The 24,048-nt window shown below is 41.5% G+C and overlaps 1 protein-coding gene across 1 annotated transcript in view; it reads left to right on the top strand.

The window, feature by feature from the left end:
• Positions 1 to 24,048, top strand: part of LOC115006209 (venom factor-like) — a 38,825-nt gene that overhangs the window by 895 nt on the left and 13,882 nt on the right. The window contains exons 4-24 of the mRNA XM_029428324.1: positions 1,499 to 1,688; positions 2,156 to 2,321; positions 4,026 to 4,096; positions 4,528 to 4,619; positions 4,971 to 5,053; positions 5,237 to 5,324; positions 5,794 to 5,896; positions 6,711 to 6,825; positions 9,161 to 9,276; positions 9,422 to 9,565; positions 9,755 to 9,970; positions 10,097 to 10,297; positions 10,773 to 10,928; positions 13,537 to 13,666; positions 16,170 to 16,238; positions 16,792 to 17,041; positions 17,341 to 17,646; positions 20,424 to 20,509; positions 20,951 to 21,090; positions 22,325 to 22,534; positions 23,957 to 24,017. Coding sequence (XP_029284184.1) covers positions 1,499 to 1,688; positions 2,156 to 2,321; positions 4,026 to 4,096; positions 4,528 to 4,619; positions 4,971 to 5,053; positions 5,237 to 5,324; positions 5,794 to 5,896; positions 6,711 to 6,825; positions 9,161 to 9,276; positions 9,422 to 9,565; positions 9,755 to 9,970; positions 10,097 to 10,297; positions 10,773 to 10,928; positions 13,537 to 13,666; positions 16,170 to 16,238; positions 16,792 to 17,041; positions 17,341 to 17,646; positions 20,424 to 20,509; positions 20,951 to 21,090; positions 22,325 to 22,534; positions 23,957 to 24,017 — 2,993 coding nt within the window. The remainder of the gene's footprint in view (positions 1 to 1,498; positions 1,689 to 2,155; positions 2,322 to 4,025; positions 4,097 to 4,527; positions 4,620 to 4,970; positions 5,054 to 5,236; positions 5,325 to 5,793; positions 5,897 to 6,710; positions 6,826 to 9,160; positions 9,277 to 9,421; positions 9,566 to 9,754; positions 9,971 to 10,096; positions 10,298 to 10,772; positions 10,929 to 13,536; positions 13,667 to 16,169; positions 16,239 to 16,791; positions 17,042 to 17,340; positions 17,647 to 20,423; positions 20,510 to 20,950; positions 21,091 to 22,324; positions 22,535 to 23,956; positions 24,018 to 24,048) is intronic.

The raw sequence follows: 24,048 nt of genomic DNA, 5'->3' as shown, positions 1-24,048 counted from the left end.
TTTGCTTTGCAGTATTTCTGATATCTTCCGAACACAATTGAGCACATTGAAGTATTGTTGTTAGTGGTTAATAATAATACTGTAGCAGCAGTAATGGTCTAACACAGGGGTGGGGAACCTCCGGCCTCCGGGCCGTATACGGCCCGCGAGACCATTTCATTCATAAACGCACGCAAATAAAATCCACTAGAAAAAACATCTAGACGACAATAGAATAAATCGGGCGATTGATTGTTTTTCCTGGTCAAGGTCAGGGTCCTTGAACACAACACGAGCGCAACGTGTCATCACGTGGTCACGTCATGTAAAAAAAACCGTCAATATTAAACGAGACTGTCATTGACATCCGTGAACGCAGCATGGCGAGTGTAAAACAGAGAAAGATGGATGCGGAATGTCTCACTTTCCAGGAGAAATGGACGAACGATTATTTCTTTGTGGAAGTTAAAGGCCAGTGTGCTCAGTTTATGCCGTGATGAAAAATAATCTCGAGCGTCATTACTGCACGAGACATGTCAAACTGCAGGAGCTGAGAGGACGAGTGTTTGGATAAAGTTAACGCTCTTCGGTGGAGTTTGGTCCAACAAGCAGCTCTCTGCAGAGCGGAACATAACAACATGGACAGATAGAGAGGTAGACCCCCCACCAAGAACAGACTGTCCCACCACTGCTGTGCAGTTATCACTGCCATGTGCAATACTCACTTTATTTATATCACTTGGTACTTATATTATCTTTTATTCTATTTAATTATTGTGTTCTGCCTTTTTACTTCATGTGTTCTTCTGCTGTGACGAGATAAATGTCCCTTGTTGTGGGACTAATAAAGGAGTTCTGATTTCTGATAAAACAGAAGATACAGGATAAAAAAGTTGCTTTTTTCACAGCATAAAGAAAAGGTGAAATGAACGGGCTGTGTCTTTGCAGAGAAAATTTGCAAAGGTTATGAGTTCAATAATTAGTATGCCCTCGAAGGATGTCGTAAAAAATAAAATGGGCCTTGATAGGAAAAAGGTTCCCCCCCCTGGTCTAACAGTAGTAGTATTCAGGGTCAGAGATAAAGAGTCAACAAGAATTGTCTTAAAATTGAAAAAATCTAATAATTTTTCAATTGAATAAATGTACTTATCTGTTAAATTATATTATGTTCTAAAGTATGAATAGTAGCAAATATATTTGATTATGATTATTGATTATTATAAAAATATTTATTCTCTATACATCTCGAATCGTATGCTCTGATTTTTGCATGTCCAGCTGACCTGCTGTACTTGGACTAAATAACTCTCCAGGTTATGACATGAATTAATATGAATGAATGAATTGGACATTTATTACATTATATTATGTATTTTATTATAATTTGTGCCAGATTACAAAAAATATTCCTGTAAGCATCATAAGAAATTACAGTTCCATATCAGATCTTTCCTTGGAAATGATTACGATACTCTATGACTCTACATGTGTCAGTGTTAGTTGTGCTGTTTTCCTGCAGGTTCACTCTGCTGGCTCCAGACCTGCTGAGGACAGACAGCCAGGAGAACATCTACCTCCAGGCAGACGGTCTGTCCACCGCCGTCACCGCCTCTATCTCCATCGTGGACTTCAGTAGGACCACCTCGCTCCTGCGGGACTCTGTGACACTCAATCCGGACAATGGATTCTACGCTCTCAAGACTATACAGGTGACTCACCAGGTCATCATTTAAAGAGTCTTTGTCGAGTTCAAAGAGACACTAGTGTGTTTTGGCAAAATGTCTCAACTACCCATAGTTTGAATAGAAAAGTGTCAACTATTTATGATATTCTGTTGTGTTTCACAGTGTTGTTCAGGTGGCGTTTACGCCTTAGATTTAGACAGAATTTAGGCGGCGCAGGAACAGAAACATCATCCTGTATTATACATTTACTGTAGACACGTTTATTTATACAGCACATTTAAAAAAACAAGCTAATTCAAAGTGCTTTACAAAAACATTAAGACATAGCGCTAAATACATTTAAAAAAAACATTAAAAAGTCAAGAGATCGGAAATAAAAACAAGCTTAAATGCTATAAAACACAAGAATCAAAGTTACAGTGCTATGTACATAACTTTACATATCGACATGGAATGGAATGAAAAACTAACTGGGAATCTCTTTATCGCAGCTTTCCTCGAAACATTTGAAACGCGAAGAGAAAACGAACAAGTATGTGTATCTGAAGGTGGACTTTGGGGTCCATCACTCAGAGGAGAGGGTACTGATGGTGTCCTTTCACTCTGGATACATCTTCATCCAGACAGACAAACCCATCTATAAACCTGGAGATAGTGGTGAGAGCTGAAGACGCTGATGAAAACAAACCATACACCAAATACAACCACAAGACAATCACAACACAACCACAATATAACTACAACACAACCACAACACAACCACAACATAACCACAATACAACCACAACACAACCACAACACAACCACAATATAACTACAACACAACCACAACACAACCACAACATAACCACAATATAACTACAACACAACTACAACACAACCACAACATAACCACAACACAACCACAACACAACCACAACACAACAACAACACAACCACAATATAACTACAACACAACCACAACACAACCACAACATAACCACAACACAACCACAACACAACCACAACACAACAACAACACAACCACACCACAACACAACCACAACAACAACACAACCACAACACAACCACAACACAACCACAACACAACCACAACATAACCACAAGACAACCACAACACAACCACAATATAACTACAACACAACCACAACACAACCACAACACAACCACAACACAACCACAACAACAACACAACCACAACACAACCACAACACAACCACAACATAACCACAACATAACCACAAGACAACCACAACACAACCACAATATAACTACAACACAACCACAACACAACCACAACCACAACATAACCACAAGACAACCACAACACAACCACAATATAACTACAACACAACCACAACACAACCACAACAACAACACAACCACAACACAACCACAACACAACCACAACACAACCACAACACAACCACAACACAACCACAACACAACTACAACACAACCACAACACAACCACAACAACAACACAACCACAATATAACCACAACATAACCACAACATAACCACAACATACACAAAACAAAACCACAACATAAACACAACAACACACACAACCACAACACAACCACAAACACAACCACAACAAAACCACAACACAACCACAACACAACACCACAAATACACACACACAACAACACACAACAACAAAACCACAACACAACCACAACAAACCACAACACAACCACAACAAACCACAACACAACCACAACACAACAACAACACAACCACAACAACCCACAACAAACACAACAACAACAAACACAACCACAACAACACCACAACCACAACACAACCGCCAACAACCACAACAATAACCAACAACAACAACCCAAACATAACCACAATCAAACACACAATAACCACAAACAACACAACCACAAACCAACAAACACAACCAACAACACACAACATAACCACAACTCAACTACACTATAACCACAAAGCAACCCATACCACAACCACAACATACCATAACCACAACACCAACCACAACACAACCACAACATAACCACAACATAACCTACAAATATAACCACAATATAACCACAAAATACAACCACAACATAACAAAACACAACCACAATATAACCACATAGATATGAAATAACTCAAATTAGTGTTGAAACAGCTGATTGGTTAATAAAGTTTGCACAAGAATAGATTTTTAAAAAGTGTAAGTATTTTGTATTTCTAGTTACAATCATAGTTCACATAGTTTCTTTGTTGTGGTGATATTCACAGTAATAGTAGAAGTAGCAGTAATATTGATAATGTACCATATAATGTTAGACTGAACTTAATCTTGAGTATTTTTCAGCCTGTCTTGTCAAATTCCCTCTCCAGTTCGATTCAGAGCATTCACGTCCTCTCCGTCCTTCAAGGCCTTTAACAGCACCATCACAATAGATATCCAGGTAAACAAATAAATAGTTAGTCGATTATTGATTCGTTATTCACTTGTTCCAGTCTCGGGAGATTTGTTGCTTTTCTCTGTTTCATATCATCGTAAAATAAATATCTTTGGGTTTTAGATGGTTGGTCTGAGAAAACCAAACCTTTTTAAAACATATACTTATGGTTTAAGATATGTTAAGGTGCATTCTTCACAATTTTATAGGCTAAAACTTTAATAGATTAATCGATAATGAAAATAATCACTAGATGCAGCCGAAGTAAATGTGACGTTTTAGTATAAATGTTGAGATGTGATAATGTAAACGAGATTTTCTGCAGGTGCAACGCTTTGTAGACACAATGGTAATAATAACTAACAATATTTCTACCGTATCCTGTTGAATTGTAGGTTATTTTAGCTCAAATGAACCTGTCTCTGTGTCTGTTTCAGAATCCTGGCGGTGTGGTGGTGAAACAGGTCCCCACGATCAAAGCTGTTGATGGTGTTTTTAGTGACGCTTATCCTCTCTCTGATGTTGCAAAGTAAGATCAACTTCTTTGACTCAATCTTGTATCGAGACTCTTTTTCTTTTTTTCACATTCACGGACCGCCCCTCAACTTAAGTAGAAAAACAAGCCAATTGAATGTTTTTATTTTCTAAGGATGACGAGCTCTTGATACATTTGCATCACATATCTGTACAGCACGATAAAAAGGAAGGTGAAGATGATATACCTATCTAGTATTATATGAATGCATTTGGTAACTACATTTGAAGTAGTTTATGAAGATTGTACAAAGTGGAATTGCACAACGTGTTGCACAGATTCATGGTTCCAAGTGGAGGAAGTCTTCTTCCTTTGATCTCTGAAGTCACTGCTTGTCTGTGGCAGTGAAGGGAAATGGACGGTGACTGCAAAGTTTGACCACAGGCAGCAGAACACTTTCACCTCCCAGTTCGAGGTGAAGAAATATGGTAGGTCAACTTAAACTGTGCATACTTCTGCTAATAATATCAGGAGTGTTTTTTCTCTCTTCTGTTTTCTACTAGAAAACATTTTGTCCTGTACGCATGACATTTTCGCAACTCTGAATGTCCCACTTTTGAAAGGCTCTCTGAATGTGTCACGCTGTATTTTGATGGCGTGTTGTGTTTCAGTGCTTCCTGCCTTCAATGTTACCCTGACGCCCAGGAAGTCTTTCCTAAACCTGGATGACAATGAACTGGTTGTAGAGATCTCGGCCAGGTGGGTCTAACACACTCACTCACACACACACACACACACACACACACCACACACTCACACTCACACACACACACACACACACACACACACACACACACACACACACACACACACACACTACTGCAAATGACTGAATTCCCTAATCCCTTAAAGTGAACCTCAACCCAAACTACTACTGATCGAACTTCAACTGTTACTCCTGTTGATAATTAACTCCAAACCTAAATCTATCAATATTACGATTAGTTTAACCTAATCCTAACTTTAAAACCAGACTTTAAGGGAAGTGAAGAAGAGTTTAGTTAATGTATCCAGCATCCAGCAGCATTTAACAGCAGTCAATGAGCTGCGGGCGATAAAGGTCCGAGCACAGATGACATGCTCGACTCAGTCTGCAGAGTCCTGTATACGAGAGTAATGAATGAAACGTGCTGACTGTTGACTTCCCCTTGCTGTGGTTGTGTCTCAGGTACCTGTACGGGGAGCCGGTCCAGGGGACGGCCTATGTGGTGTTTGGAGTGAAGATCAATCAGGAGATGAGAAGGTTGCCTTCAGTGAAGAAGGTGTCAGATGTAAGGCATATCATTGTTGCTGCAAAGTTTTGGTTCTTTTTTTGCATTGTCTGTATTTGTGTTTCTGTTAAGCCTCTTTCCATGTTTGGTGCTACGCAAACATTAACAACTGTTAGTGAGAGCAGCACATATTCATTTGGGTTAATATTGAAAAACATGTGTGTGAAAGTTCTATCGTTCACCGGTTATCCGGGGTCGGGACGCGGGGGCAGCAGCTCCAGTAGGGAACCCCAAACTTCCCTTCCCTTTTATATACTATATATATATGTTTTTTTATTTTTATATATATATTTATATATATAGTATACAGTACCAGTCAAAACTATATATATATATATATATATATATATATATATATATATATATATATATATATACACATTCAAGTCCCAACTCAAAACTCACCTGTTCAAACTGGCCTACTCTCTGTAGTATCAATCATCCTGTATCCTCCTCCCCCCTTTTCTCTTTATTGATTTCTTCCTGTGTCTCAACCATATCTCTGGTATTGTTTGTTTGCTCTCCCTTCCAACGTCCTGCTGTTTTTATCTTTTGTATTTTGTACGGTGTCCTTGGGTGTCTTGAAAGGCGCCTCCAAATAAAATTATATATATATATATATATATATATATATATATATATATATTGCAATTTGTAAATAAATTCTGAACAGCACCAGTGCAATGATGCGAGAATAGAGTGTCTGTGCTCATATTTGTACAAGTCCGAGGCGGTAGATTGATTTCTGTAAATAATAAGTCACAGCAAACGTGTCGACTAGAGAATTACTTCCTGTGTTGCTGTTCTCCTGCAGCTGGACGGAGGAGTTGTCACACTGAGCATGGAGGAGATCAAGAGAGCTTACCCCAACATCAGGTCTTTGGTGGGCCACTCTGTGTATGTGAAGGCCTCTGTGCTCACCAAGTCAGGTCAGGAAGTCCCTGTGACTAATTATTTTCCATCTATAAAGACAATTGATAATAAATACATTCAAAGAAATTGTCAAACATGGCTGACATCGTTCTTTAAACAAGGTTTCAAACATAATGTGGCCGTGCATTGTTTGTTCCTTTATTGCACCACAGCCTAGCAAGACCAAGTGTTTTTTTTCTTCATTGTACAGGACAGATCGATACCTGGGGGTCCGATGTGTAAGAAACCTTTACTGTCCCCCGTGGCTCCGCTTTAAAACACAAAACTGTGATGAGTTTTGGACAAGTTACTTTAAATGTTTGAAAGCAAAAGTCCAGTTAAAGGTGGAGTCTGCGATTCTGGAGAAAGACAGACAATTTTCAGAAAATCTGAATGTTGGAAGCATTTTTGAGGAAAAGTTGGCAAACCAAATTTTCTGAAGCATTTGGACATGCTGAAACCGAATATTTTGTTTCCCAAAATAAATTTGCAAAAAACAAAATGGCCACCAAAAGAAACTTAAAACGCCCATAACTTCTGAATGGAAGGTGATAAAGCCACAATATTTGCGTCAAATACTATGTGTTCGATGCCTACCGACACATTGAACACACCAAAATAGAGATATGTTCAATATATATGGTTGTAAACAAACATGAGTGGCATGGAAAAATTACGAATTAGGTGTACATCAACAATGGTGTGGCATAAATCATGCTACTCCGATTACACACATAAAGGAAAAATTGAGAGATTAAAGAAACATGACAAATCCCCATCAACAAGTTCTTCACCTCAGACAGTTGATGCCTCACAATGTAGATCCTTAGGATTACGCAGTCAATGATGTCTATGAATGTATTGTACTGCGTGACCAGGCTGCACCTGATAGACAAACAATACTCATCCCTGTCAAATTCAGCCATATCCCATTCTCTCAATGGACATTACACGATCAGGAGTTTGATGAAGGATCCACGACTATCCCTGTCTTCAAGTCACAAGCAGAAGATGAATTTCTGTCTATGATCCATGTAGCACTGAAACTCAGATCAGATATATTATCCCAACCTTCATACTCCGGTGTGGATGTCAGCGAAGAAGCTGCAATAGATTGTGTTCCACCCAGTGTTTATATGTTCATCCGCCTATTGTTAGGAGGCCAATCACTTCTAGAGGCAGATTCTGACGAACAGAATTATGATGAGGAAGAATCCCACAAAAGATCCAGGGTGCTTAGTATTGCACAGGATCTTGTCTATAGTGTTAGTGGGGGAAAGAAAATGACCCCAAAGCATGTTGGCATTGGATCAACTCTGCACCAGGCTACTAGATCCAAACAAATTGTGGAGCTATTCCACAGTGCTGGTCACATTGTTAGCTACAGAGATATCATCCGGATTGACACAGCATTAGCTGCGAGCACTTTGGAAAACATGGACCGTGAAAATGGAATTGTCATCCCACCTAACTTAGTGCAGGGAAGATTTGTTCACTTCTCAGCAGACAACATTGATATCAACGATTCAACTCTAGATAGGAAAAACACTTTCCATGCCACTCAAGTCGCAGCTTGGCAGAGAGGACCAGCTCCTGACAACTTGTTGAAGAACATAGAACCCTCACGACATGCTACTTTGAGTGTTCCAGAAGCAATGGAAGCTATCATCCCTGTCAACATCAATGAAGGCACCACCGAACCACAGTTTAGGGAATTGAAAGCAGAATGGTTTGAGAAATCCACCGATATAATAGTGACATATAATAATAACATAGTATTTGACGCGAATATTGTGGCTTTATCACCTTCCATTCAGAAGTTATGGGCGTTTTAAGTTTCTTTTGGCAGCCATTTTGTTTTTTTGCCAATTTTGGAACCAAAATGTCCAAATTTATTTTGGCAAACAAAATATTTGGTTTCAGCACACCCAAATCCTTCAGAAAAAGTGGTTTGCCAACTTTTCCGCAAACATGCCACAAACACTTTAACCATCAACATATCACAGAAATGGTACCAGTCTACTAGTGGATCGGTCTGATCTGGGGGCTGTGTATGAACACCTGATTCTCAGCTAGTGGACCGTAATGATATATTTGCTGAAGTGTGTTGGATTAGAATCACAGACTCCACCTTTAACTTTCTGCTTTAGGTATCTGACAGCTCAAGCAATTCCAAAACTTTGACGAACATTAAAGCATTAAAGATTGTTATTTTCACCTTATAACATAATAAAGAAACCACAGTTCCCCTTCAGGAACTAAAGGGAAAATGTTTATAGAGGGACATGGTATGAATAATGATTCAGGTTTGTAGTTTCTGGTGCTGTTTGACCCTGTGTGTTTCCCGTGCAGGCAGTGATCTGGTTGAAGCAGAGAAGACTGGCATTAAAATTGTGGAGTCTCCGTACATCGTATCCTTCAAAGACATACCAAAGTACTTCAAGCCGGGCCTGCCCTTGGACTTCACAGTGAGGAACATCTTCTGTGTTTTTGATCACTTTGCTGAAACTGGATATTTTGTTTTGTTTTTGTTTGAGGTCCATGTGCCTTTGAGCTCCATTACTGTGGGGGAAAAACTGTTAAGTGTATAAACATTTTCCCCGACCTCTTCAGATCCAGGTGAGCCACCACGACAGTTCTCTGGCCCGAAACGTCCTGGTCAAATTGAAGCAGCTGGACGCTCCCGTGGTTGTCTCCTCCGGCAGCACCAGAGTCACCATCAACATGCCCACACATCAACTCCCACAAACCATCACTGTTAGTAGGACTGGAGGATTATATGTTTGTTTCTAAATGTGCAAAGGTGGTTTTATAAGCCTGAATCAGAGCATCTTCAGCACACATTATTTTATCATTAAAAACAGTTTTTTTCCATTTACCTTTGGGATTATAAAAGACTAAACTGTCACAAACTTCAATTATTTATTTATTTTGTCTGTTCCCCAGGCTGAGACGATGCAGGCTGACCTGAGACCAGAGCAGCAGGCGAAACAGCAGATCACAGTTCAGCCGTTCATGGCCTTCAGACAGCACAAACAGAACTACCTGTACATCTCCACAGGGACCAACATGGTGTCTGTAGGAGACAGACTGTCGCTGAAGCTGAGCATCATTCATGCAGACCCGACATACAAGACATTCTTCACACACGTCACCTACCTGGTGAGACAGGAACACTGCATTACGCAATACACTTGGAAATCAGAAAGTAAAAGTAGAACAATCAGCAAAACAATCAAGTGAAACACAAACATAAACAAAAACACTTTCTCCCCAAAACTCTCTCAGGTGCTAAATAAAGGCAAAATCATTGTTGCTGAGCGAGTCAATGTGACGGATCAGCAGATCACCAGCGTCGGGCTGCCGATCACCCCCGAGATGACGCCTTCTTTCCGTTTTGTGGCGTTCTACAGTATCCCCTGGAAGGAGCAGGAGGAGGTGGTGCCGGACTCCATCTGGGTGGATGTGGCAGATTCCTGTGTTGGAGGGGTGAGTGATCAGCTCGGTCTCAGAGGTCACGAGACTACTGTGTGTGTGTGTGTGTGTGTGTGTGTGTGTACGAGAGACAATGAAATTATAAAAATCTAATACAATTAAAAGCAACAGCAATAGCATGAGATACAAATTTGATTAATAAATAATATCTATAAATGCATAGAAATGCACTATTTCCTCCTGTTTGAGTAATGTTGTCCAGGTGTTTTGGGAAATGACTGAGCCTTTAAGAAAAATAAAAAAAAATTTAAGCAGAAATCAGCAGGTTTGGGTCTGAGTCCCATAAACAGGGTAAAGAAGTCAGTAAGTGTTCAGAGACATATTATTGTTTTTGGTCTTTTTGTGGGTTTGTTGAATAATTCCAGCTTTATTCTTAAACTCTGATTTACTCCTCTGATCTGGTCTGGAACACAAACCAACCAGTAAATTAGTATTTGTTTTGTTCTTCAGTCTTTTCTTCATCTTTCAGCTGACGGTCGGGCCGGTGGACGGTGTAGCTCGAGACTACACTCCTGGGGCGACCTTAAATTTTCAGATTAGAGGAGATCCGGGGGCAAAGGTCAACCTGGTGGCTGTGGACAACGCTGTGTTTCTGCTCAACAGGGACAGACTTACACAGAGAAAGGTGTGTGTGTGCATGTGTGTGTGTGTGTATGTGTGTGTGTGTGTGTGTGTATGTGTGTGTGTGTGTGTTTTAAGGCAGGAAATAAAGAAAGTAATTCATGACAAAATGCAAAATCTGGAGAATCTGCACAACTAATTAATACTGCATATCTTATAGTGACACAAGGAAATATTGCAGCAACATATTAAATACATTATGGGAGCAAAATTCTCTATACATGTTGTTGGCATGGAACAGATGACATTATGTAAATGATCTTAAGACCCTGTCACACATATCCGTATGACAGAAACGTGTGCCGGCGCATAAGAACATTTGTCAGAGTCCAAATACTACAAACTTTTCATCGGATCGGACAAGTGAATATATACAAATACGCATGTCTAACCTATTGATAGAGTATCACTTACTAATACACAATGTATCAGACGAATACCCAACGAATGCATAAGATACAAAAATATGGCGTATACAAAATATCGGCAACACGCTGGTGTACGTTGATATAAGGTAAGGTATAAGTAGTGTTCGTTAAGAGCAGGTGGTGTTACGCTGGTGTACGTTGATATAAGGTAAGGTATAAGTAGTGTTCATTAAGAGCAGGCGGTGTTACGCTGGTGTACGTTGATATAAGGTAAGGTATAAGTAGTGTTCATTAAGAGCAGGTGGTGTTACGCTGGTGTACGTTGATATAAGGTAAGGTATAAGTAGTATTCATTAAGAGCAGGTGGTGTTACGCTGGTGTACGTTGATATAAGGTAAGGTATAAGTAGTATTCATTAAGAGCAGGTGGTGTTACGCTGGTGTACGTTGATATAAGGTAAGGTATAAGTAGTGTTCATTAAGAGCAGGTGGTGTTACGCTGGTGTACGTTGATATAAGGTAAGGTATAAGTAGTATTCATTAAGAGCAGGTGGTGTTACGCTGGTGTACGTTGATATAAGGTAAGGTATAAGTAGTGTTCATTAAGAGCAGGCGGTGTTACGCTGGTGTACGTTGATATAAGGTAAGGTATAAGTAGTATTCATTAAGAGCAGGTGGTGTTACGCTGGTGTACGTTGATATAAGGTAAGGTATAAGTAGTATTCATTAAGAGCAGGTGGTGTTACGCTGGTGTACGTTGATATAAGGTAAGGTATAAGTAGTGTTCATTAAGAGCAGGCGGTGTTACGCTGGTGTACGTTGATATAAGGTAAGGTATAAGTAGTATTCATTAAGAGCAGGTGGTGTTACGCTGGTGTACGTTGATATAAGGTAAGGTATAAGTAGTGTTCATTAAGAGCAGGCGGTGTTACGCTGGTGTACGTTGATATAAGGTAAGGTATAAGTAGTGTTCATTAAGAGCAGGCGGTGTTACGCTGGTGTACGTTGATATAAGATAAGGTATAAGTAGTGTTCATTAAGAGCAGGTGGTGTTACGCTGGTGTACGTTGATATAAGGTAAGGTATAAGTAGTGTTCGTTAAGAGCAGGTGGTGTTACGCTGGTGTACGTTGATATAAGGTAAGGTATAAGTAGTATTCGTTAAGAGCAGGCGATGTTACGCTGGTGTACGTAGATATAAGGTAAGGTATAAGTAGTATTCATTAAGAGCAGGCGGTGTTACGCTGGTGTACGTTGATATAAGGTAAGGTCTAAGTAGTGTTCATTAAGAGCAGACGGTGTTACGCTGGTGTACGTTGATATAAGGTAAGGTATAAGTAGTGTTCATTAAGAGCAGGTGGTGTTACGCTGGTGTACGTTGATATAAGGTAAGGTATAAGTAGTGTTCGTTAAGAGCAGGTGGTGTTACGCTGGTGTACGTTGTTGAACGCTGATGTTTTGAGCATGTTCAAAATTACAGGACGTACCCGACATGTGCTTCATAAGATATGCAGACGTTACGTGACATTAGACTTACGTGGATACGGAATACGTAGTTGAATATTTACCTACGTAAATATAGTCGTAAATACTTGCGTGAATATCTACTTGACTACGTTAGAGGAACGTTAGATATCGGCTACGTCAGCTGACGGTGAATCCTACAGCCAATGTATTGATAACGAGTGGATAACCTGTTCCTACCCGATGTTAAGATGATGCCTGACGACGGAGTAACTTATTAAACGTGTTTCTACAGTACAGCTAGCGTTCAGCATGTTAGCCGTTCTCCAGCATCAGCATGACGTGAACCAGACGGAACTTTTCCAGCTCCGTTGGCCAGACGCTCTGACACGTTTTAAATAAGTAAGTGATACGCTATCAATGTTTGACATACGTATAATAATTCATTATGTGTTCGTTATGTATAAGTCAGCTACAACACCGCTGTGGAAAAGTTGGACATATTTGGACACTGACACATTTTGAGCTAATTTTCATATACGCCGGCATGTTTCTGCCGTACGGAGCTGTGTGACAGGGCCTTAAGTTTCTCATTTTGTTTTCCAGAAGAAATCCTTCCTTTGTAAATATGTTTAATAACTCTAAAAGTTAGTTTTTAGGTGACTTAATGGAAAACACTTTGGAGTCAACAGGTTCTTTTTTTGTTCCGTACCGACAAGCATCATTTGTTTTGTTTCACACTAAACTGAAACTCCTTGTCCTCAATGGGATCTATTCCTCAGATTTGGGGCTCGGTGGCGCTCGGAGACATCGGCTGCAGCCGAGGGGCGGGCAGAAATGCCCCGGCGGTGTTCTCAGATGCAGGACTGCTCTACGCCTCCAGCACCGGGTTCAAAACCGGAACTCGACAAAGTACGTACGAGCATGAAGCAACTGTCTGCTCAGCACATGTGATTGGTGACTTTGAGCTTCTACAATATTGTAAAAGAAAAGAAGGTTTTTGTAAGTGATCCACTTATGAAAGAATAGCTCATGTAGGGATATACGATATTCGTAGTTATACACATAAAGAAAACAATAAAAAAAACTAGCATGTATTGTAAAATTCACAATTCGCTGTGAAAAGTATCTGAGTTGGCTGTCGGAGTTTTCTTTGCAGCAGCTGAAGTCCATGTTTGCACTGAGTGTTTGCTGAAAGTGAAGAAATACTGCAGCTGCTATCAGCTGTACTGTCTGCCAATATGTTTGCATTGATAGCTTGCTTGAGAAAGCAGTTATCCTTTACCTATATGCATACAAAAGGGAGTAGACACTGAAACAATAATTCTATTAAATACTTGCTAAAAATGGTCTCAGACGAGGGGCCGGACTAAGAATGGTTCCACACGACTTCATGATACAGAGGGAAAGAGAAGGAGAAACTCTGCCCAGAGGAAGCCCGGGGCCCCCGTCTGGAGCCAGGCCCGGAGGGAGGGCCCGAAGAAGCTACGTGGTGCCTCCCATCCATCCATCCTGTGGGCCCACCACTCATGGGAAAAACCCTGTTGCTGGCACTTTCCACTGCTATCGACAGCTCCCGGACAACTAATGGTAGCTGGCTAGCTAGCAGCCTGTCGGCTTCCAACAAGCTAGTCAGCTCCCTGTTACTAGTGGGCCACAATATGTCCACCACTGTTTCACCATCGCTACTGTGAGGTATCTCCTGGACAGCCCTTCAGCTGTTTTGGAGCGATTAGCCCTTGTTGGCTAGGACCGCTGCCTCCACAGCTACCCGTCAACTAGCTTGTCGGCTTAACTTCTGCTTGGACACAGACTTCTCCCTGCTTCATCTTCTCCTGCCATGCTACGGATCACCATCTTGCCTTGCCTAACAGTTCTCCATCTCTGTCCATGGCTAACGGCTAGCCCCAGGCTAAAACCTGCGGCAACCAGCATGATGTCCAAGTATTCCATCCCACAACTGCGGAGTCTCACCAACTACACAACTCCAATGTGCATCTCAGCCATCAAAGTACTTGGACTCCTACGCAGACCTCGTTACACTCACAGTGGCTCCCGTAGAAAGTTTGTTTACCACCAGCCTGACCCGTCTGTGTCAACCATTCCTTCCATCTGGACCACTGTCGTACGTCTGCCGCTCTTGGTTTTAGTAGCACGGGAAACCCCACGGGTTCGCTACACACTGAGCAGAGTCTTCTCCGGACCTTACAGAAATCCACCATTTTGAGTCAAAATAGAACTTTTTAATGCACAATCCCTAACCAACAAATCATCTTTCATAAAGGACCACATCATGGCCACCGACTCCTTCAAGAAGAGCCTAAAAACCTTTCTTTTCACAAAAGCCTTTCCGTAAAATCTTATGTCTGTTGTTGTTGTTGTTGTTGTTGTTGTCCTGCATTTTAGCGCCTTGAGATTGCTTTTAGCTTTGAAAGGCACTTTATAAATACAATTTATTATTATTATTATTTAATAGACTTTGTGCTCTATGGAAACGTGGCAACAGCCAGAGGTTTACTCTGCCCTAAATGAAGTCTCCCCCATTTGTGTCCGGATACTCTGCAGTAAGTCAGACTCGTTCCCAGCGAATGTTGGCCTCCGCCAGGGCTGCGCTTTATCACCACTCCTGTTTGTGATTTTCATGGACAGGATATCGAGGCGTAGTCATGGAGGAGAGGGGTTGCAGTTACTGCACCGTTGTGACGAAAAGAGAGCTGAGCCAGAAGGGAAATCTACCGGTTGATCTTCGTTCCTACCCTCACCTTTGGTCATGAAGGCTGGCCAAAAGTACGAGATCACGGGTACAAGCGGCCAAAATGGGTTTTCTCAGGCGGGTGGCGTCTCCCTTAGAGATAGGGTGAGATGCTCAGCCATCCGTGAGAGACTCTGAGTAGAGCCACTGCTCCTTTACGTTGAAAGGAGCCAGTTGAGGTGGTTCGGGCATCTAGTAAGGATGCCACCTGGGCGCCTCCCTAGGGAGGTGTTCCAGGCACGTCCAGCTGGGAGGAGACCCCGGAGAAGACCCAGGACTCGGTGGAGAGATTATATCTCCTCACTGGCCTGGGAACGCCTCAGGATCCCAAAGTCGGAGCTGGCGGAAGGGAAGTTCAGGGTTCCTTACTGGAGCTGTTGTCCCCGCAACCCAACCCCGGAAAAGCGGTAGACGATGGATAGATGGATGGACTTGCTAAAATTTGCTATTAATGCTGCTTTTTCTACTGCAAATGAAAGTAATCACAAGTAGACATTGCTTAGTTGTTAATTTTGAGACAGTGTGGTTTACAAGCTCGCTCTAGAAACGTATCTTTTTTGTTAATTCACTGGTCATTATTGATCAGATTTATTTTGTAGAGATTGTGCATGATGGAGACATGCAGATAAACAAAACAATCACTGATTTTTCTCTTCTCGTCAGCCCTGAAGTGTCCAGGCAGTGCCAGAAGGAAGCGCTCTGCTGAACTGTTGCAGCGTAAAGCCCAGCTGGGTGAGTAAAAACGGCATTATTTGACCACTTAGGGAAGAAAATGACCCCACAACAAGCTGACATTGTACAATTACGTAGTTGTTATTGGCAATGTGTGAGCAAAAAGTGACCTTTTATGCAAATTGGGCAAAATTACATCACATTGAAGTTGTGTTTCTGTCTACCTGATGAAGTTCAATACTTCCATATTCAGTTGCTCTTCTGGTTTGTCTCAGAAACTTCCTAATAAATCTGGCTCCTTAGCTGCTATATTTTCCACTTTCTTCACCAGCTAGTTGCAAACTTTGTCTGGTGTTTGGTGATGGGCAGGTAATATAGAGACCAGTCAGAACAAGCTTGTCTTACTGAAAACAGCTCCTGCTGCTGCTGAAACTGAATCACACAATAAACACAATATTAAAACCCAAAATTTCCCAAAAGTGGTGAGTGTGGTAAAAATATCTTTGGGTTTTACACTGCCAGTAACATATTTCCCATTACACAATGTAATTTCAGTAATTACTCATACAAAAAATAATAAATTGTTATTATGTCTCTCCCCTTCCACCTGCAGAGAGTCATTACAAGAATAAGCTGCAGCGTCGCTGCTGTCAGGACGGCCTCAGGGAGATCCTCATGCCGTACTCCTGTACGCGACGCTCCCTCTACATCACAGAGGGCTGGGAGTGCATCCGGGCCTTCCGTTACTGCTGCACCACCTACAGGAACCAAGTCTTTGACACCGAGATTCCCACCACCCCTCCGCCCTTAACCACAACTCTGCCCACCATCTCCCCTTCCATGACCAGTGTTCAAGTCCATATGTTTCATCCAGGGATAGTGGCTGTGAAAAGACGAATGATGCTGAAAACATTTAGTAATGACTAGTCTACCTCAACCTTATCTTTTACGTTCTGTTTTTAGTTAGCAGATATCTTGACACATTTTAACATCTTTCTTTGAAATGTAGTGTTATAATGTTTGTAGTGTTGGTTTAATTTGTTAACATGCTAACTTTAGCTAATTATCACTAAACACAGAGTACACAAAGTAGTTTTGTAGGTATTAAATATATCTATAAACCGTGCAGGAATTTGCGGTTGTGTGTGTGCGTGGACAACAGGTTTGAGATTCTTATTTCAGAGATATGTAATGACCTGCTAATCATATTTAAATGTGTTCACTTAGATTGGGGACATGAACATGGATTACCTGGATTGTCTGGAATGCCTGGGCGGTCTGGTGCGTTTGAACCTGAAATGCATATGACCTATACAAATGCAAACAAAATGGCGGAAGAAGAGGAAGAAGAGGAAGAAGAGGAAGAATGGGAATATCTGGGTGAGACTGAAGTTAATCTACGATCGAAATTCTACGAGTCTTGGCTGTGGACGGATGTTTACCTGCCCGGCCAGGCCGACAGTGACGGGTGAGTAAAACGTCGAGTCGAGGTTACGTCAAACACAGAACATTCTCTTAGTTAACCTAAACATCATCTGGGGGAACAGCATCATTATGTTTGATTTATATTAGTGCATTTTAGTAATCCCTGTACTGTACAATTAGGTTGTCGCAGGAGCAAAACTGATGGTAATCAGCATGACAGTAAGACCAGATAGTGTGCAAACAATAAAGAAATAAAATAAAATGACCACCCTCGCAAACAGACAAGTATGGAAGCCCAAAGGGGACTTTATTAAAATGATAATGTAAACTTGAAAATTAAAGAAACATTTGAAATTTCATATCATTGCATCCAGATAGAGAGGGAGAGCAGGGGAGAGAAGGAGGAGAGCAGAGAGGTGTCCCTCGGCCGTCTAAGCCTATACCAGCCAAACTAAAGCCTTGAAGTAACAAATGCATGGACTAGTTTTTCTGCATCATTTTGAGACAGGGTGTGTCTTTGTGGAGACTCAGGTATAAGGATGACAGAGAGGAGGTGCAGTGTCACACACAGTTAACGGTACTTTCCAGTCACAGCTGACAGGTCGCTCTCCTGTCCTCTGCGCTCTGCTGCTCTCCGGCTGTCCTGCGGCGTTGCGTCGTGGCTACTGCAAGAGAACAGAACCAGGCCATCAGCATGCATTTATTATGTGACTGATTACCTGATTCCGTTCAGCTGTCTGGCCTCCAGCTGGGACACTCCTGTCTCTCCCCAGCAGCCGGCGCCATAACCACACCCCACAGTCTTATTTTTGCAATGTTATGTAGATAAAAGAAGGTAGTCCTTGAAAGTAGTTTTATGGAGTTAAAAGACAGATCCTGTTCAAAGATTAAACACAGAGATTCCTTACGGAATCCTCCTTAAAAGTCTTAAAAATCCAGCCATTGATATTTGTCGTACCAAGCCTGTCTGATAGAAAAGATGGATGAGGGCCAAAGCCTCTCACTCCGTTTCATCATGAGACAAAACACGCAGCACTGAATTCCCTGCATTGCATCATGTTTTGTTTGGTCAGTGATAAACAGCTCGGGGTCAACAACACTGACTCTGTTTCCCGTGTTAAACAGACATTAAAGTTCTGTACCAAAGCAGATTCCTGTATGTGTACAATGTCCTTGTTTGCAATCAGTCAACACTGATGAAACTGCTGTATGATGGAACAAAAAAGTAGCATTTTTAAATCTTTAAAATGAACATACAACTATGCCAGGGGTGGCCAACGCGCGGCTCCCGAGCCGCATGCAGCTCTTTACCCAGTTTCATGCGGCTCTTCAGTTCATATCGAATTTTATTTGTGAGTGTGTGTATGTGTGCTGTCAGTATGAGAGCATGACAGTGCGTCTAATTTTGAGGTGGCCCAAGAGCCAATCACAAAAATGCCTGCGATGCAGTGAACCAATCACCTTTGAGGGGGGAAAAAACCTATCGTAGAGTAAACACTATCTGACCATCTGAGTTCGATCCTAATCTGGTCTCTTGGTTTGCCTCCGACACAGTTCTTGTCACAAATGAAATCATTGACAGTGGATGTTTTTATGCCTCTTGGCGTGCTTGGACAATTGTTCTTGCTGGCGAACATCGCTTATTCACCATGTGCGATGCTAACATCTGAATGGCACACTTTACAAAAAGCACGAGTTTGCCCGACTCTGCTTTTAATAAATAAGGGAAGGTCTCCTCCCGTTTGGTACTTACATAAAGTTTTAACTTGTTCGGCAGGTACAGCTGCGTCTCCATCTATCTCCCGTTCACTGTGACTCTCATCCATATGTTTTCGTCTTCTTCTGTGTTATTGTTCCTGTTTTCTTCTTCTGTGTTTACTCGCGGATAAAGTTTTTCAGCTAACGTTAAACATAATACTGCCACCTGCTCTACCGGAGGCCACTTTACACTTTTTTTAATTAGGCCTATTTTTTCTTTCTGAAAGGTTAAAAATACGGGATAATCCCGGGAAAATATTTAAACGGGAGAAAATCGGGATAGAAGTAAAAATACGGGATAATCCCGGGAAAAACGGGAGGATTGACAGGTATGCGCTAGTCACGGACGAGGAGGTGGCCCAGTTGGAGATGATTGAACTTTCTGAGGATGACCGACTGAAACATGTTCTGAGGGAAGGGACCCTTGAGTTCTGGAAAACTGTGCCAATGGAAAAAATATCAAACAAACGGGCTGCACTCAAGCTACTATCAATGTTTAGGTCAACATACGTCTGTGAGTCGGTGCTATCTACCCTGAAACACGTGCAATCAAAGTATCGATCTGTTCTGACACACACGTGAAAGAATTGCTTCGAGTGACCACAACGGAATACAAGCAGATTTGAGGAGGATTGTTCGAGGCAAGCAATGTCAAAGTCCCACTAATTTAAAGAAGCAACATGCATGGAGAGATAAAACACTTTTTCACATTTCTTTACTGAGAGTTTGTGTGTGAGAGTGCACACAATGTTCATTGTTGATAATAACCGGCCTCTGAATACTGGTAGGAGAGGTTTAATTACATTTCTGTCAATATTATGGTGTGTGACATTTACAATAAATCTGTCTGAGCAGAGCTATGTGTGTCTGTCTGTGTGTGTCTTTGGGAGGGAGGGTCTGTGTGTGTGTGTGTGTGTGTGTGTGTGTGTTTTTGGCTCTTAACCTCTGACTGGTTGGCCACCCCTGAACTATGCTGTACAGTTTTATTGATGCATCTATTAAAAAATGGAGCTTTGGTTTTGACCTCTTGGCTGATAACACACACGTGCATCTGATCCACAGGTTGGTGTCTAAGAACATGAACCACCCCTTACCTGACAGCATCACAGAGTGGGGAGTTCTGGCCGTCAGTGCGTCACCTCATACAGGTGGGAGGGGGTGGAGGAGGAGGAGGAGGAGGAGGAGGAAGAAGAAGTATTAGTCGCATTCAATTTCTTTAACATTTTTAACGAAAATAGGCAAACTTGGGTCACATATTCATCATCATATACTGGGCTATGAATATGCAAGCACTTGACTCTGAGATGTCCCCCTTTTTTTTTCCACTAAAATATCACAATACATAATTTCTATATATAATTTCTTAACAGCACTACATGCGACCACATTATTTTAAACACAGTTATTTCTGCAGACTTCCTGTAAAATTATTTATGGTTTTATTTACTGAAAAGGCAAAGGCTAAACAAATTGTCTACACCAAAAACGTGCCGACTGAAAGTTCAATACTCTACATATCTGTAAATACTACAAATATATTCATACAGGTGCAGAAGCCCCATCACTAATGAGCTTCTTGATGTCTGCAGGTTTCTGTGTGGCCGAGCCGTACAACGTCAAAGCATGGAAGCGTTTCTTTGTGGACCTGAAGCTGCCATATTCAGTGGCGAGGAACGAACAGGTCCAGATCAAAGCCGTCATCTATAACTACGGCAACAACGAGCTGCGTGTAAGACAATCATCTCAAAGCTACACAGCATTGTGACGTCCTTATTATTCAGTCAGTAATTATAGAATGCATTTTATACAATTGGAGTAGCCTGATGAATAAAACTAAAAACTTTTAGAACGAGACTAAGAGTTCTAACCTCTGTGAGGCTGTACAAAGGCACAGAAGTGCTTTAAGCTACATGCTCATGTCAGCATGCTAAAATGCTCTCAATGCTGATGCTAACATGTTGATGTTTAGCAGCTATAATGCTAATATAATGTTCAACATCTTAGTTTAGCAAGGTAGCAGCTAACAGTTGCTACTGTACATTATATTACAGATCATTTAGCTGACGCTTTTGTCCAAAGGGACTTACAATAAGTGCAAACAATCATGAGGATACAACTCCAAACAGCAAGAATCTTTCAGGTACATTAACTTCAAACAGATGAAATCCTTTAAGTGCAGAACAATAGCTTCAAATAAGTCAAACAAAAGTGTAACATACAGAAACAATAGAATACTAATTCAACCACTAGCTACAAATAAGCCAAACCAATATAAGTGCAACATACATTCGTCGAGGTGCAGTCGAAACAGGTGAGTTTTCAGTCTGCACTGATGCACTGAATGTGGTATCTCTACAGAGAGTACTTATCTTTCATGCAGCTGTGTTAACCACACCCACTGTAATGAGTCCACAAGATGGGCCTTACTGATGGCTTATAATTGAAACTCACTTAGCAGTCAAGACTACTTGTAAACAAAGTACACTTTACCAGACAATTTATTAAAAGCAACACACTTTAACTTAGTAAAATGTAGTAAAACAATATTCTCACAGTCTAGTAGAAAAGCCTCCAAGATTCAGACGCACTAAACACAAAGTTAGTGAAATAGTTTTGAAAAGGAAATAAAAATGTATAATACACCTAATAGATTTACGTCTGGGACTTTTGGGTATATATAATAATAATATACATTTATCTTATTGTGTTTGTTTGCTTCATCTTCAGTTTAAAAATCTAAATAATTAATGTAAAAGGGAAGGGTTTCATCATGAACTTGCTTTTGTTTGTCTCTTCAAAGGTAATAAATTATTTTTGTTTATTTAGAAGAAATCAAAAAGGTTGTGGGATCGTCAAAGTCAGTTGGATTCCTGGTTAAAATAAGATGATAGATTTACTCTGTATCCACTCAGAGTTAATGCAATAAAATGAGTAAAATAAATAAATCTTGTGACTGGTTTCAGGTGAGGGTGGTGCTGATGAAGACTGAAGGCATGTGCAGCATTGCCTTTAAGAACAGACACACACAGGAAGTGACGCTGGCGGCCGGCTCTTCTGTGGCGTTGCCTTACACCATCGTACCGCTGGTGGTGGGGGAACTTCCTCTGGAGGTGATGGTGTTAGAAACAGACATGATGATAGGAGACCGCATCCAGAAACCTCTACGGGTGGTGGTGAGTCGCTCTTGATGATGAAGTCTTCATGGCAGTATAATCAGGGTGGGATGTTTCCTCCATCAGCCTTTCGGAGGGTCAGCTGCTAAAACAGGAAAGTTGATATTCTGGATTAAAAAAAGAAAAAGGTGTTTCCTTCCTTGAATTTCAGTGAATATATATATTATTATTTTATTTCTAAATGTATATTAAGAAGGTAATTAAAGATAACACATACTTACTTGAATAAAACAATAGAGCCCAATATCACAAATTACACATTTGTCTCAGTGTGCTTTACAGACTGTACAGGATACGACACCCTCTGTCCTTACACCCTCTGTCCTCAGACCCTCTGTCCTCAGACCCTCTGTCCTCAGACCCTCTGTCCTTAGACTCTCTGTCCTTAGACCCTCTGTCCTTAGACCCTCTGTCCTTAGACCCTCTGTCCTCAGACCCTCTGTCCTCAGACCCTCTGTCCTTAGACCCTCTGTCCTTAGACCCTCTGTCCTCAGACCCTCTGTCCTTAGACCCTCTGTCCTCAGACCCCTCTGTCCTTAGACCCTCTGTCCTTAGACCCTCTGTCCTCAGACCCTCTGTCCTTACACCCTCTGTCCTTACACCCTCTGTCCTTAGACCCTCTGTCCTCAGACCCTCTGTCCTTAGACCCTCTGTCCTCAGACCCCTCTGTCCTTAGACCCTCTGTCCTCAGACCCTCTGTCCTCAGACCCTCTGTCCTTACACCCTCTGTCCTTAGACCCTCTGTCCTCAGACCCTCTGTCCTCAGACCCTCTGTCCTTAGACCCTCTGTCCTTAGACCCTCTGTCCTTACACCCTCTGTCCTTAGACCCTCTGTTCTTACACCCTCTCTATTTAGACCTTCTGTCCTTAGACCCTCTGTCCTTAGACCCTCGCATCGCACAAGGAAAAACTTCCTAAAAGAAACCCCATAATTAAAGGGGGAAAAATGGAAGAAACCTCAGGGAGAGACTGAGGAGGGATCCCTCTCCCAGGACGCACAGACGTGCAATAGATGTCATGTGTACAGGATAAACAACATAGTACAAATACAACATCCATGTGACAAAAATGATGATGTGATCGAAAAAAGAAAAAGAAACGATGAATCCAGGATAATGTCAAAAAGGCTTCCCGGTGTCTCCAAAAAAAAAGAAATATATATATAAACAAGAGTGTCCGGCAGGACCAGGGCAGCAGGTGCAGCCACGATTCAGGATCCAGATGTTAAGAGGGGAGAGGAAGAGAAGGAGGAGAGCAGGGAGGTGTACCCCGGCAGTCTAAGCCTATAGCAGTATAACTAAGGGCTGGTCCAAGGCAAGCCTGAGCCATTTAAAACATCTAACAGGTTTAAACACATTTTTAAAACAACATACTGAATAAATATGAGATTGATGATATATATATTCACTTTAACCCAAACAGATGGACGGAGTGCAGAAGACTGAAGTTTGGAGTGCGGTGTTGAACCCGTCTGCAGAGGGAGGTAAGAAGATTGCAGTGATGCATAATTAATA

Source organism: Cottoperca gobio, unplaced genomic scaffold (genome assembly GCF_900634415.1).
Source record: "Cottoperca gobio unplaced genomic scaffold, fCotGob3.1 fCotGob3_70arrow_ctg1, whole genome shotgun sequence".
NCBI classification, from domain to species: Eukaryota; Metazoa; Chordata; class Actinopteri; order Perciformes; family Bovichtidae; genus Cottoperca; species Cottoperca gobio.
The sequence above is the reverse complement of the archived record's forward strand: the minus strand, read 5'-3'. Positions and strand labels throughout refer to the sequence as shown.